Source organism: Nematolebias whitei, chromosome 10 (genome assembly GCF_014905685.2).
Source record: "Nematolebias whitei isolate Nwh7 chromosome 10, NemWhi1, whole genome shotgun sequence".
NCBI classification, from domain to species: Eukaryota; Metazoa; Chordata; class Actinopteri; order Cyprinodontiformes; family Rivulidae; genus Nematolebias; species Nematolebias whitei.
In genome coordinates this window covers 5490771-5505833 of record NC_056507.1, presented here as the reverse complement: position 1 = coordinate 5505833, position 15063 = coordinate 5490771, and the positions used below count along the sequence as shown (strand labels likewise).

Here is a 15063-nt window from a genome sequence, read left to right as displayed (position 1 = left end):
GAACAGTGTAAAACACTTTGTTCTGGTCATTGAATGCTGCTTTTTAAGTCTTAAGGTGTTCAATGACCAGAAAAAAAACATTAGTTTCCTGCTTTATGGCGTTTCAAACGGCATTTTCTTAAATTATGCCCACAGACCAAAACCATGCATGTTGGGGAGCGGTGGCGCAGGTTCAACTCCCGGTACCGTCAACATCAAAATGTGGGTGGAAAAGATGCAACGCCCACACCTGCCTCCACTCTCATTTGCCCCTCTCTGGGCCCTTGAGCAAGGCTCTTAACCCCCGTCATTTGCTCCCACCAAAACAGGTCTCTTGAAAATGAGTTCTTGTGACTCAATGAGACTACCTGTATAAATAAAGGGTAAATAAATAAAAAATGTTAGGCTGATTGGTAACTAAATTGTCCCTAGGTGTGAGTGAGAGGGTGAATGCTTGTTTGTCTCGTTTGTCTCTGTGTCCCTCTGATGGACTGGGAGACCTGTCCAGGGTGTTCTCCGCCTCTCGTACAGTAATGGCTGGAAATGGGCACCAGCGACCCCCGCAACCCAAAAAGGGAAGAATCAGGTAAAGAGAATGGATTAATGGATTTCTCATTTTCCCCTTTTAGGACGAGTTTATTTATTTATTTATTACTATTCTCAATTTTCCTTTTATGATGAGAAGTTCTATTTCTATTTTCATTTTTCTTATTTTTTCCCTTTTACGATGAGGACTTCAATTTGTTTTATTTTCCCTTTTAGGATGAGGACTTTATTTTTTATTTTAGTCTATTTTTCCTTTTAGGATAAGAACTTTATTTTAATTTTTCCCTTTTAATTTTTCTATTTTTGTCATTTTTCCCTTTTACAATGACGACTTCAATTTTTTTCTCATTTTCCCTTTTATGAATAGGACTTCTATTTTTATTTTATTCTCATTTTTCACTTTTACGATGACTTAATTTTTTTTCTCATTTTCCCATTTAGGATGAGGACTTTTAATTTTTCTCATTTTTCCCCTTTTACGATGAGGACATTTTATTTTATTGTTCTTATTTTTCACTTTTACGATGAGGACTTCAGTTTTTTCTTTTTCTCATTTTCCCATTGTTTCCCACTGAGTGAAAGTTGAGTTTTTCCCATTGAGCCAGTCACCAGTGACGAGGGTGGTTCACCGGGACGAACGCTGTCTTAAACCGTAAATCTTCCCTCGGTTCAGGTACCTCTAATCAAACTATGCTTTCTTCAAGCCTTACAAAATGAAATGAGCTGATCATTTTTTTACTTCACTGTGGGAGAGTAAAACAAAAGATTAAAGCTTCTCAGATAAATCCTTTTCCAGGGTGACAACTCTTCCTCATACACAAACCCCATACTTGATCAGGCCAGAAAAGGAAGGTTATTGTTCATATATACAGGACAAGCTGACCTCCGGGGTCATTCCCATGACCTTTAGACCAGACCATTCATGACTGACGCCTGCCAAATCCATTTGATGAATAAGTGTTTATATTCTCTAACACAACACATCTTTTTCATATTTCATCTGTCAGAATAGACAACTGCAGTACATCACTGTTCATCTACTTCACTCACGTTTGGCACATCTAAAAATATTCATCTTGGTGACTTGGTGTCGAGTTTTAACTTTGGCATTTGTTGCAGGGGCTCCATTGAACAAAAAGGTAAAAGCCAAGGTTTAGAATATATATATATATATATATATATATATATATATATATATATATATAGTTTTTCTTTTGGCTGCTCCCTTCTTCAGGGAATTGTTTTTACGCCGGATGTCTTTCCTGACGCAACAACAGACCGAGCTACCACAGCCTCTGTGTGGAGCAGAGAGCTGCCATCTAGGGTGCCCGGTCGAGCAGATGGTGGGGGTTAAGGGCCTTGCTCAAGGGCCCAGAGTGGGGCAAACGAGGGTGGAGGCAGGTGTGGGTGTTTCACCTTTCCCACCCACATTTTGATGTCGAGCCGGCGACCTTCCGATCACAGGCCCACCTTCTCTAACCTCTGCACCACCACTTCAATAGTATCAAACCATGCTATTTAATGGTTGTTTTCCATGTGAACGCATAAATGATTATGCTGGCCCTTCTGATGTCTGCATTTTGGTTGAGTGTATTCAAGACTTCTAATTTGCAGATGAAGCACCTGCAAAACCTTGTTCTTGAATAAAGAGACACAAAACCTTCATTTGCTCCAGGTCAAATTAAACCACTGAGCATGCTTACAGGTCATTTGGTGACTGTTGTGCGCTCTTTGATCTTTTTTTACTCCCGGCATGAATTGTTGAACTTCAGCGTCAGAAGGCTTTCAGGGAGCTCCTTTCTTAAAGTAATGCTGATATTAAAATAAATGTAGAAGGCCCGACGCGTTCTATTTACTGTGAAGCTTAAAACATGGTGAGTGAGGTGGAAACATTTCCTGAAAACACAATGTAATTGAATAATTTTTTACTTTTTTCTTTGTCATTTAATTACAGTATTTACCTTTAAAAGTGTTTGCTTTAAACTTTCTACTGTTGTGAACTCTGTCCTGATGAACACAGGGTGAACTTCGCACCACATGCTCAGACCTTGGATTTAATACACCTTGTGTCTGAGGAGCACTCCCAAGACAAACATTAAAAAAACACGTTCATATCTCTAGTGAAAGACTTGGTGCTCTGTGAAGGAATGCCTTTCCATCACCACCTTTCATGCCACAGTTCTTCACCGAGATCGTCTTACATTTAGAAATGGCAGAGACGGTTTCAAACTTTGAAAATGACAATATGCACGATCCTGTGAGATGCCACGCTCGGAGTACATTTTGGGAATGATACTCAGCTACCGTGTGCGTTGGGTTTTCAATATTTTTTGTGTTGGCCAGTGATTGTGGCACCTTTGATTCTCAAAGTCAACTCTGAACCTGGGTTTGGGTGTTAAACACACTTAGATGCACAATAAAGGACAACTTTGTGAAAGTTTAATTGAAATCTGGCGATTCGTGAGATTAGTTCACTGATCCATCTTTCATTTAAGAGCATTTTCTTGAGTTTGAGAAATATGTCGGAGCTGGAGGTTGTTGGAAGGTCATGAACAATGTGACTTTGTGCTTCCTTCAGTAGTTTAAACCACGTGGAAACAAAGTGATGGGCCTTTAATTAGGTCTGACGCAATGAGGAAGTTCCTGCAGGTTTTATGGGATGAATTATTAACCTGGTCTTAATGCAGACAAAGAAAAAAAACATGCTTCTTTGTCCTGATCTCTGTCACATGTACAGAAAGAGGACTGCATTGTGTTTGAAGGCCGTGGTCTGATGTGATTTCTGCAGCCACATGCACGGATGTCCTTTAGTATTCACACCACGCACCTCGCCATCAAGTTAGCTGCAATAAGTTCAATCACTTCCTGCCCCAGTTGCCTTTTTGTTTCATATAAGAAAGCTGAAACTAGAGACCAAAACACATTTTTATCTAAAATTTTAGAGACGGCTCTTTAAGTATTTATGAATAAATTTAGATGATATTTGCACAACATTTCAATTAGACCCCATTCTCTAAGGCAGCGGGGCCTAATCCTGAACTTCGAGGGCCCCTGTCCTGCGTGTTTTAGATGTTTCTCTGCTTTGACATGCCTGGTTTGAATGAATGAAGCTTCTGCAGAACTTGAGGAACTGCTGAAGAGCAGGAAAACAACTCAAACATGTAGGATATACAGGCCATCAGGGGTCAGGACTGGGCTTTACTGGTCTAAGGCGTGCTAAAAAACAAAAAGGCTGCATTCTAAACTATGCATATACATTTAGAAGATGGGGTTATTATATGCAACGTGTCTTTTTGCTTTTTATTTTAAAGAAAATGTATCATCTGATGATGCAGGTTCAATGTTTAGCTGATTTTTTTATTTTAAGTTTATATGCTTATCCAAAAACATCACCTGATAAGAATCTGTTCAGATGACCTCACTTAACTTTTTTGGATTTATTTACCTGGATGATTGAAAATGCATCAGGACTTTTAAGTGCTCATCTTCTTTCACCTCAAGATGCTCACTTTGGGTTGTAAACCAACACTATAGAGTATGTATGAAATTTTTTAAGCTTACGCAGTAAAAATCAGGTTTATTTGTCTAAAAAGGAAATGTATATTTTTTTCTAAAATTGCAAAACAATAAAACTGTTTCATCAATCCATTATCTTAAGCATATGGATGGCTGTGGCTGAGTGGTTAGAGCAGTCATCCTCCAATGCAAGAGTTGTAGGCTCGAATCCCCCAGCAGTCACATGCCGAAGTGTCCCTGAGCAAGACACTGAACCCCTCATTGCCTCATGATGCGTGTCCCATCGGTGTATGAGCACTGGTTAGGCTCTTTAGAATGATTTGTTCAATTAGCTTTGTAAAGATATAGCAGAGTGCTGCATGAATGGGTAAATGAGGACACAGATTGTAGCGTAAAGCGCTTTGAGTGTCTTCATAAGATGCTATATAAGTACAGTCCATATCTTTACCTGCTTTCACTGGTGCCATGTCCAGCAGTCACTGTGTGAGAGACGGGGGACACCCTGGACAAGTCATAGGTCCATCATAGGGATGCATAGATACAAACAACCATCCACTCTCTCACTTTCACCTAAGGACAATTTAGTCACCAGTCAGTCTAACATGCATGTTTTTGGTCTGTGGGAGAAAACCCACGCATGCACGGAGAGAACATGCAAACTCCACCCAGAGGGGCCCCCAGCTGGGATTTAAGCCAGGGAGACCTGCTTGCTGAGAGGCAGCAGCTTTATCAACCGTGCTGCCCAATAATATAATAAAAATGTTTTGTTGTCTTTAGCATTCTCAATCTGATCTTATATTCAAATTAGAATATCGTGTGCATACATATTCCTAAATGTACTAATTTACAAATATGTCAAATAAGCATCATATTTGCACATGAAATGAAATAGACTCCTCTCGTTATTTATGAAAACAAAAAATAAAAAAATAAGTAGCTGGTGCTTTTATTTTGAAACGTGAGCGGGGCTTCCGCCCGCGTCCTTGATCTCGGCGTCCATCTTGACGAGCCTCCTCCTCCAACTGCCCTCCTTCATAATTCCATCAGAGGCGCTTCACCACCTTCACTCCCAGCATCCTCCCGTCCGTTCCTCCATCTGTTCGACCGTGGAAGTAACCTTCATTTAACACCGCGCCCAACGGCACATAAACATGGCCAGCAGCTTCTCCAGAATCCTCTCCTCCAAGCGGAACGTCGGCATCTTGTCGCTGGTCGGGGGCTCCGTGGCGGCGGGCTTTCTGCTCCGCCGGGAGCGCGCCAGCGCCGGGGAGCCTCTGCGCAGGAGGTACCCGGCCAGGTAACGTTCTCCTCCGCTACACGGCTTCAACTGCTTCAGTTAACGTCCATCTTATTTTATTGATTAAAACAAAAATATATAAAATTATCCCCATAACTTCAATAATCGTTTGAGTTTAAGCTAATAACGGAAGACGAACTGTAACATGAATAACCGCATTGTTAGCGTAAAAAAATACCCGGATGTAATTTGAATCAACCTGTTTTTAATTAATGAACAGTCGATAAGTTTATACATTATGTAAAATATAGTTTTCACGACGCTGGTATTAATATTAATATTAGCTAATCAGCAGGTATGAGATTACTGAGCCTGCTGGTGCAGGCCTGCTCTAAACCCTCCTATATTATATTAATATAATATATTATATTAAGAGCTGTGCAGAGTGACTAAATCATAAATTCAGGATTTTTTTTTTTTGTAAGTGGTGATGTGAAGGAGTAGCAATGTAACATATTAAAGTATTTCCACCATATAAACGTTTATATATTAAAAAAATATATATAACGCACTAACCTAACAATTGTAAGAATATAAAACCCTCTTATTTTGCTCAGATTGTACAGGTGGCACAAAAATGCTGCTTACTGTAACTAAAGAAATATCTTTGTTGGTCAAAACTTAACGATTACAACTAAATTTACTTGACAAAACATGGACGTAGACGTAGGATACCCTGGATATCTACTCTGACGCGTTAATACTGCATGCTGTGAATAAAAGATCAGGATAGGCTGAGGAGGGATGCGTACGTGCTCCATGACACACTTTCATAGCACCATAAAACGGCTTTACTGTGGCAGATTAGTGAAATATTATCTACCCTGCAGGCTCATACTAGTCACACTAAAGAAACTGCAAACAGTCTAGAGTTGACAAATCCTACAAACAATGTCATTTTAGCTGTAATGTATTTGATTCTTTAGGACAATGTGCTCAAGATTTACGAGTCCAACAAATGACACGAATATGAATCCATATTTTTCGCCTAATATTGTGACAAATTAATTGTGCAGCACAGATGTTTGCAAACCGTAAATGCACATCTGTTGTTAATGGACATTTTTAGTTTTCCTGACTCCTAACGTGTTGCCTTTAATAGTTGCCCTTCATTTTCTGTCGGCTCTTAATATGTCTTAAAGCTTTCAAATCAAGACTGACTCTGGGCTCAGTCGTCAAGAAACACTCGTTTCATTGATTAGCAGCCAGTCCAGTAAGTCCACATGCAGACCGTTTAAGCCTATTGACCAGACAGATTTTTTTCAGGATTTGCTCAAGATCAGGATCTTTACTGTGCTCCGCAAAAACATTTAACTCAAATATTTGTTTTTGTTGCGTTACTGTTGGGGCTTTTTGTACTTTTTGTTCAACCTGCAAAAAAATAACACAAGCCGGTGTTGCAAAATCAAAATTACAAAGACATGCAAAAGAGAAAAATCCACTTTTCTTTGACTGCCCTTAGCTAGCTGCTTAAAACAACACAGGAGGCACGATGTTCTCCAGTGATCTAGCTGAAACCCAGACCTTTAATCTAAAAGTGAATCTGTTGAATGATTTACGGATCGTTGTACACCAGCAGGATGCGCCCTGCTTTAATGGATTCTACTGTTTACACTGGGCAAAAGTCCAAGTGCCTAAATGTGACAGATTTCTACAAACATAACCCAAGAAACCTGCATCTGCACTTGCTCCATGATGGGGCTGAATATACTACCAGCTTTGGTTCAGCACATAGTCACTCTTGCATGCTTAAGTAAATGCGTTTGATTCTTTTTTGTGTCTTTGTTACAGAGATCCTGCACCTTCAAGGCACATTGTGTTGACCAAATGATGCAAAATGTGCTAAAAAACATTGTGAATTTATCCTGAAAACATAGGGAATACTTTTATTTTGTAAAGCCATTCTTGTGTTAAGTTGCCAAAGAAAAGAAATATAAGGTCGTAGTCTTTGTGACAAACTCTGAATGTGCTGCTTTATAGAACCATCAGGCCAAATAACATAGTTTCATTTTGTGCCTCAGGATATTGTATTTTGAACAAATGCATGTTTTGCTACTATTTTTCTACCCTGGAGCTCCAAATGTTTTTTAAAGACTGTTTACTCCTTTTCATTAAGTAGTTTTAGTTATTTTACTGCAGTAAAATAAGCACAATTCTGTATCGAGCTTGAGGTAGCTTGCTCTTTGTGTCTTGTGTAGATTTAATCTCAGAATAAACTCGGTAGTTAATCTGGGCTGCTTATTATGCCTCGTGTTACTGCCTCCACAGTAAATGGATTTGTTTGCTACAGGGTGTGGTGTGCTCGAAGGCCACAGGCTTAAATATCTGTTACGAGTCGCTCGTTCTGTTCTGTGGGAGCGCACCACTAGCGTTATTTCCTGCCAACACTTCTAGAATAAATAATAACTTTCTCAAAAATCAATGCAGATCCATTTATGTGCCGTTTGTCTGTGTGCAGTGCGGAGTACCCTGACCTGCGCAAACACAACAACTGCATGGCCAGTAACCTGACGCCTGCCATTTACTCCAAGCTGTGCGATAAGGTCACTCCCAACGGGTACACGTTGGACCAGGCCATCCAGACGGGCGTGGACAACCCCGGGCACCCCTTCATCAAGACTGTTGGCATGGTGGCAGGAGATGAGGAGTCCTATGAGGTCAGGCATCATTACCTCTTTTCAAGTATTAGAACTCCCACAGCTGAGGTTTACTCCGACAGAATCGAACCTTTTCTGCTCTGATTACTGATCTTCATGTTGAGTTCCCACTAAAGTTTGACAAGCCAACGTTTTTATTTATTTATTAGGTTTTATGCTTATTTGGGGCGAAAAGAGAAACCAAAAAGCATGTGGTCCACTTTAAGTTTCAACACATTCTGTTATGTTGACCTGGTCTATTTTGTTTTTGTGTTTTCATAAAATTTAACCCCAACACGCCTGCGCAATTAAAAGTCACATGTCGTAAAAGGTTTGGATGTGTCTTGAGTCTTGCATCGAGATTTTACTTTAGTAAGAAATATTCACAAGAGTGCTGCTGAGACGCGGCATGCTAAGTTTCTGATTTGTTGGTTTGAAAATGGCAAATGGAGCGTTAGAACGCTCAAACCACAACAGCGTTCTCGCACCATCTCAGAAAGAAAGGATTATTATAGAATTAGGTTTTAGTATTTTCCAGGTCAGATAAAGTTTAAGGGAAGTAGAGTATGAAAACAATATTAATTTCTACTCTTAATGGGGCGGCTGTGGTTAGAGCAGTCGTCCTCCAATGGAAGAGTTGGGGGTTTGATTCCACCAGCAGTCACATGCTGACACTGAACCCCTCGTTGCCTCTGTGTGTCCCATCGGTGCATGAATGTGATTAAGCACTGATTAATCTCTGTAAAGATCTAGTAAAGTGCTGTATGAATGACTAAATGAGGACATAGATTATGTTGTAAAGCGCTCCGAGTATTTTTAACAAGATAAAAAGGTGCCATGTAAGTGCAGTCCATTTACTATTGTATTATTTAAGATATTCAATAAAAACATGCTCAAACCTGTTGAGTACTTTTACGTTGCTAATAAAAGATGGATGCAGTCACCGTCTCATCTATCACACCAGACCTTCAATTCAAGGATTTAGCACCATTTAAACAGCAGTTCCACGATAAAGCCACAAACATGGAGATCCCTATTTAAGCTGAGGCTTGGAGCGAGTGGCTCGGTCTCATTGTAGTCTTAACTTTGTCTAGTTGGCTTAAGTAAAATCAGTCACGACAAGCTGTTACACGTTCACGTGCATGTGGAAAAGGCAGTAATGTACTCTGCAGTGGACCTACTTGTGTTTTTAACGTTTCTGTTCTTCCTTTGTAAAAGCCGAATTTACAGTTGGCAAACAAGACTTTTGACGTAACTGCGTGACCTTTGTGCCGTTTACAGTACTCAACGTTTTAGTACAGAAATGCAATAAACATTACGGTTTGCTTCACACTACAGAATATTTTCTCTTTACACGTATGATGTGTAAATTAAAATCTTTTGTTCCATCTAGTTCAGAGTAAAGAGTTCACTGTGAGAGTTGTAGCAGACTTCAAGTTGGGATGTGTCTCCTTTATACACACGTACACATTCCTTTTCCATACTGCACTGTACGCAACATTTCAACCGTTCGTTTTCACAGAAGCCTCGAAGGCTTTGAGGCAAAGATTCAACCACAGGCCAACAGTCGCGCTATAATCACTGTAACCGCACTTACACAAAAACAGTCCGTTGTAAACTTCTTTATTGCCGAAGAGCGTTAAAATCAGAAAGTTTTCAAAAACAAACATTTTTCAAGTGTTAATTTAATTTTTAATTGATTAATTAAATTGTTTTTAAACAATTTTTAGCGGAGTGGTGGCGTAGGAGTTGGATAAAGCGAGCTTGTAATTGAGAGGTCACCGGTTCACATTCCCTAATAGTCGCATGAAAATGTGAGCGGGAAAACTGAAACACCCACACCTGCCTCCACTCTCATCTACCCAACTCTGAACCCTTGAGCAAGGCCTTTAACCCCCACAATCTGCTCCCCGGGCACCTGATATCTGCTCCACACATGTGCGCTGTGGTTGCGCAAGAAGGGCATCTAGCTGTTGCAACCCCTGAAGAAGGGAGCGGCTGAAAGAAAATGAATCAATTTAAATAAAAAAAAAAGAAGCCAAAATTACAGTGGAGCAAAACTGAAATTCCATCCATCCATCCATTTTCTTTACCCGTTTATTCCATTTTGGGTCACGGGGGTCGCTGGTGCCCATGTCCAGCAATCACTGTGCGAGGGGCGGGGTACACCCTGGACGGGTCGCAAGTCCATCACAGGGACACATAGAGACAAACGAGACAAACAACCATTCACTCTCTCACTCACACCTAGGGACAATTTAGAGTTACCAATCAGCCTAACATGCATGTTTTTGGACTGTGGGAGGAAACCGGAGTACCCGGAGAAAACCCACGCATGCACGGAGAGAACATGCAAACTCCACCCAGGAAGGCCCCTGGACCGGGGTTTGAACCAAGGACCTGCTCACTGAGAGGCAGCAGCTCTACCAGTTGCGCCACCGTGCTGCCCCAAAACTGAAATTGAACCAGATAAAAAAAAATGGAAAAACTATCACAGACGGATCACAATAAGCTATAAATGTGTGTACAACAAACCGTTTGTGCCACTTTTTCCTTCTTACTGCTCTGGCCTACTTTGTCTGGATGTCTCGACAACGTCATTATTTTAGAAGTGAATCACGTCCAAATGAAGCTTTAATTAGTGCTGCCAGTCTGCACTAAATAAGATCTAAATATAAAGAAACCATTGATGTTATTTCACTTTAAAGCCTAACTTAAAAAGTATTGAATATAAATCAAACTGAACGGATCACTGGGCGAGGCAGTCTATGACCACTGTTTAATATTTAACAAACGCACATAATTATTATTTTTTCTAAACTTCCATCACGCTTTATGTTTGTAGGTATTTGCAGACCTGCTGGATCCCGTCATCAAAGAGAGGCATAACGGCTACGACCCTCTCACAATGAAACATCCCACTGACCTGGACGCCAGCAAGGTACGACAAGTTTTACATCGCCACATGTTTTTGTACCATTTAATTCTGAGGTGTGGGGAGAATTTCTTCAGCTCATTTTAATTTTTCTACTGTAGTCTTACAAGATATTACTGTAAACCAAAGAAACGGCTTCTGGAAATGACGTCTGGAACGCTTTGGTGGAACTGCCAGTACATGAAATAATGTCCTTGTAAGAATGAACAAAAAATACTCTTAAGTATTAATTATAAGAACAAAGATAAGTAAATTACAGCGCATTTGTTTGTCTGTGCTTGCAGTTATATTGTGTCGTTTACTTTTATTACTTGATTTTGTTGGTTCGTTGGAGGCAGTCGGCGTGCGTTTATTTCCTTCCGTCGATCTTTGTGGTGCTATGCTATGACTTTATTAGACAGAATATACATTTTGATTTTTTTAAACTCTAAAGCAGCGAGGACTGAAGCCAGATAACGGTCGACTAAATGGGATTCAAAAAGGCACGGAGAATTTTATTTTACCGTTCTACTTCTTATTTTCTTAAATTGGTGGCATTTTTGATGGGAGTCATTTTTAAATAAAATAAAGCAAAATTATCACACTGGAGATTTGTTTCTTGTTCAGCCATTCTCGTGTGGATTTGCTGTTGTGGGATCATTATCCTGTTGCACGACCCAGTTTCTCTCAAGCTTTAACTTTTGGACAGATGTCGTCACGTTCGGCTCCAAGATCCTTTGATAAACAGGAGTTCATGTTGGACTCAAAGCTTCCTGGTCTTCAGCTTGCAAAACGAGCTTAAATCATCCCTCCTCCACCTCCATCACAGATTAAATGAGACCATACGTTTATGTTTTGAATTTAACAATCTTTTTGTAGTTTTGTTGTTTTATTTTTATTTTTTCTGCCTGTATGTTGTTTGGTTTGCTCGAGATGCGTCTGCAGTAGGGCCAGTCATCTTCATTTAATGCCCCTTGTTTAAAAAGTGTCGTTTCTGATGTCGTATAACCGTAATTTCTCACCAGGGTGTCATCGGAGCGGTGACTTTTCATGACGACGCACCAAAAAAAACCCACCAAACTTGTTCGTTCCGTGTCCGTTCACGACACCGATCTGAATGGAACTTGAACGTAAACCTGAACATTTCTCGTGCTAACAGAGTCCTGTGCAGCCTCTTCTGTTTATTTCTTTCACTAGTTTATCATTTGACCTCAACGTGAACTTGCCGACGCAAACACTCCTGGAAACTGTCTTGGATGTTTTCCACTTGTGTTCCAATCGTTGTCTCTGTAGGACGATGTTTAGAAATCTTTTTATAAATCTTCCCAGATGGATGAGCAGCAACAGTTGCTTCTCTGACACACCTTAATGCACCAGACCTGCAAACTGCTTCTCCTCGTGAAGGTGCTCACACGTGGTGATGGTCGGTTAATTAAGGTTATTTAGAAGCAGAATCTGGCCGCTGCTTTAATCCTAGTGGAAACTTTAAAGACATTTTAAGTAAAACTGAAAATATTTCAAGGAAGCACCAATCTTTTTGAGTTGTAGGGCAGATTTTTGATTGAAAGATGAGTGTAAAAAATACATTAATGCAAGTCTTAAGACAAAAATATGATCCCGTACATGTGATGTCATTTATGGGTGCGGTTTTCTCCACTGCCAGGTAATTTCACACGCGGTGCACTGGTCTACCGTTTTTTTTTTTTTTTCGTTTCAGATTCAGTCGGGACATTTCGATGAACGTTACGTGCTGTCGTCCAGGGTGAGGACGGGCCGTAGTATCCGGGGGCTGAGCTTACCCCCTGCCTGCACCCGGGCAGAGCGCAGGGAAGTGGAAAGAGTGGTGGTGGATGCCCTCGCTGGCCTGAAAGGCGACCTGACCGGGAGATACTACAGTCTCACCCAAATGACGGAGAAGGAGCAGCAACAGCTCATTGACGTGAGAGTTGCACACACGCTGCTGTAGATCCAATAACGACAACGCAAGAGAAATCAGCAATTTCACTGCTCTCTAATTCACAACCATTTTATTGGTATGTTTTAAAATTAAATAATTTGTCAGGTGCCGTTTTGAATTTTCTCACGTTTTTCATGCAGTTATTGCACTTACTTGGAAAACTTTGAGCAGTGTTGTTTTGGTAAAAATCAATTGAAGACTGACTTGGATGTGAGGACAAACTGCAGACGCAGCAGGGACCAAATGAAGGAACGAGGCCTTTGACCTCTGCTTGAAAAAATCTCAACCAAAATGAAAAATTCCTGAAATTTGCCCCTCGCTTGCATCTTGTAATTTTAGACATGAAGTACTTGGAAGTAGCAGATGAGTTTATCTATGAATTACTGCACATTTTTACTTTGCTGCCAGGTCTTAATCCACCTAACAGATTCCATCCATACGTCTGGTTCGTGCCGTGTGTAAAACGTCATTTCTTGTGTATTCGTTAGGACCACTTCTTGTTCGACAAGCCCGTGTCTCCCCTCCTGACATGTGCAGGCATGGCTCGTGACTGGCCAGATGCTCGTGGTATTTGGTAAGCAGACATGAAGATTTTCAGCCCAATACATAAACCTCATTTGCAGCGTTGTTTATTTAATATCAGAACCCCCCCCCCACCCCCGAGGAATTTTTAGTACACGGTCTTTCCATGGTAATTTTATGGATGGATGGCTTGGTGGGTAAACGTTCTGATAAATTTTAGTAACATTTGTACTTTTTATGCGTTCGCTGACAAACTTTGGTTCTAAGATTTACACAGAAAAGATTAAAATTTATTTGTTTATTCATTCATTTAAAAGAAACTAAATAAAACAAATGCATCAACAACAACAAAAAAACGAATGAAAAGGGTGCAGAACGAAGAAAAAAATAATTTATTATAACGTTCAATAAACTATGTTCAATAAAGTTTTTAGTGTTCGTGAGAGCGTTGCATGAGGAGCAAGCGCTGACAAACCAAAGAACAAGTCTGGCAGGAACATCGACGCATCAGAATCAGCTTTTCTCTGCGCTCGTTTTCTTTACTGAACCTGAATAATGTACGATCCTCAGAGCTGCTAACAAAATATCTGTCCTTTGCTCAGGCACAACAACGAGAAGACCTTTTTGATTTGGATCAATGAGGAGGATCACACCAGAGTTATTTCCATGGAGAAGGGAGGCAACATGAAGAGAGTCTTTGAGAGGTTCTGCAGAGGCCTCAAGGAGGTACGACTGTTTTGTTTCAATGCATCCTTAAAGTTCAAGTTGTTGAGGAAAAAACTAAAAGAGTTCAAGCTTTTACTTTTGCTTTGTTTGATATTTGTTAAATGCGTTTGCGTCTTCTAATATTAACAGTAGATGCTGAGTTGAAGGAGACACGAGATGTAATAAATAAAGTGGATCATGTGAAAATGGCTGACGGGTTACTGGATTTAAATGACTTCACGACGCCAATGAAACCAACGAGGAAGACGTTGATGCACAAACACCATAAACTGCTTTCTGCTGCTTCCTCCTTCAAAATTAAAGTTTCTTGACAGATATGCAGAACGAACGGTCCAAACAGCTCCATGTGAGCAGAAATTATTTGTCCAAGTTCCCCACTAGGAAAAGAGCAAAGGACGAGCAAAGCAACATCTGGACTGTTGCACAACTAACACTAACGTCCCTCCTCCGCGCGTTTCGAGTTTTGTTGTGTGTTTCACGCCCTCCAGAGTATTTTTTCACAAACATGACATGAATACCTTTTTCTATGTTAACTTTAAAACAACATCAAAGTGTGTTTCCTTCTCTGAAGTGTGATCATCTGCCTCTCAGGTGGAGCATCTGATCCAGGAGAGGGGCTGGGAGTTCATGTGGAACGAGAGGCTTGGGTACATCCTCACCTGCCCCTCCAACCTGGGGACAGGACTCAGGGCTGGAGTGCACGTTAAACTGCCCTTACTGGGCAAGGTAACGGAAAAGTTGCAACACAACTTAGACAAACGAAAAGTACAATCTCAGTCTGGGTCTTTTATTAGTTTCTGCAGAAAATACAAATCTGACAAACAGCTGAGACGGTTTTGAATCGTGTGTGCGTGCTTGTTTATGTTACTTTGTGAGGACCAGAGCCGCTCATCATAAGGTTCACGTGTTGTTAGGGGTTAAGTTTAGGGTCAGGTACGTACTGGTAATGGTTAGGTTTAGGGTCAGGTAC

At 40.6% G+C, this 15063-nt stretch overlaps 1 protein-coding gene across 1 annotated transcript in view; it reads left to right on the top strand.

The window, feature by feature from the left end:
- The first annotated feature begins 5073 nt into the window (after positions 1-5073).
- The window catches only part of ckmt1 (creatine kinase, mitochondrial 1), a 12980-nt gene continuing 2990 nt past the window's right edge, over positions 5074-15063 (top strand). Inside the window, exons 1-7 of the mRNA XM_037683266.1 lie at positions 5074-5338; positions 7797-7995; positions 10820-10915; positions 12606-12827; positions 13334-13419; positions 13970-14093; positions 14685-14819. Coding sequence (XP_037539194.1) covers positions 5193-5338; positions 7797-7995; positions 10820-10915; positions 12606-12827; positions 13334-13419; positions 13970-14093; positions 14685-14819 — 1008 coding nt within the window. The 5' untranslated portion in view covers positions 5074-5192. The remainder of the gene's footprint in view (positions 5339-7796; positions 7996-10819; positions 10916-12605; positions 12828-13333; positions 13420-13969; positions 14094-14684; positions 14820-15063) is intronic.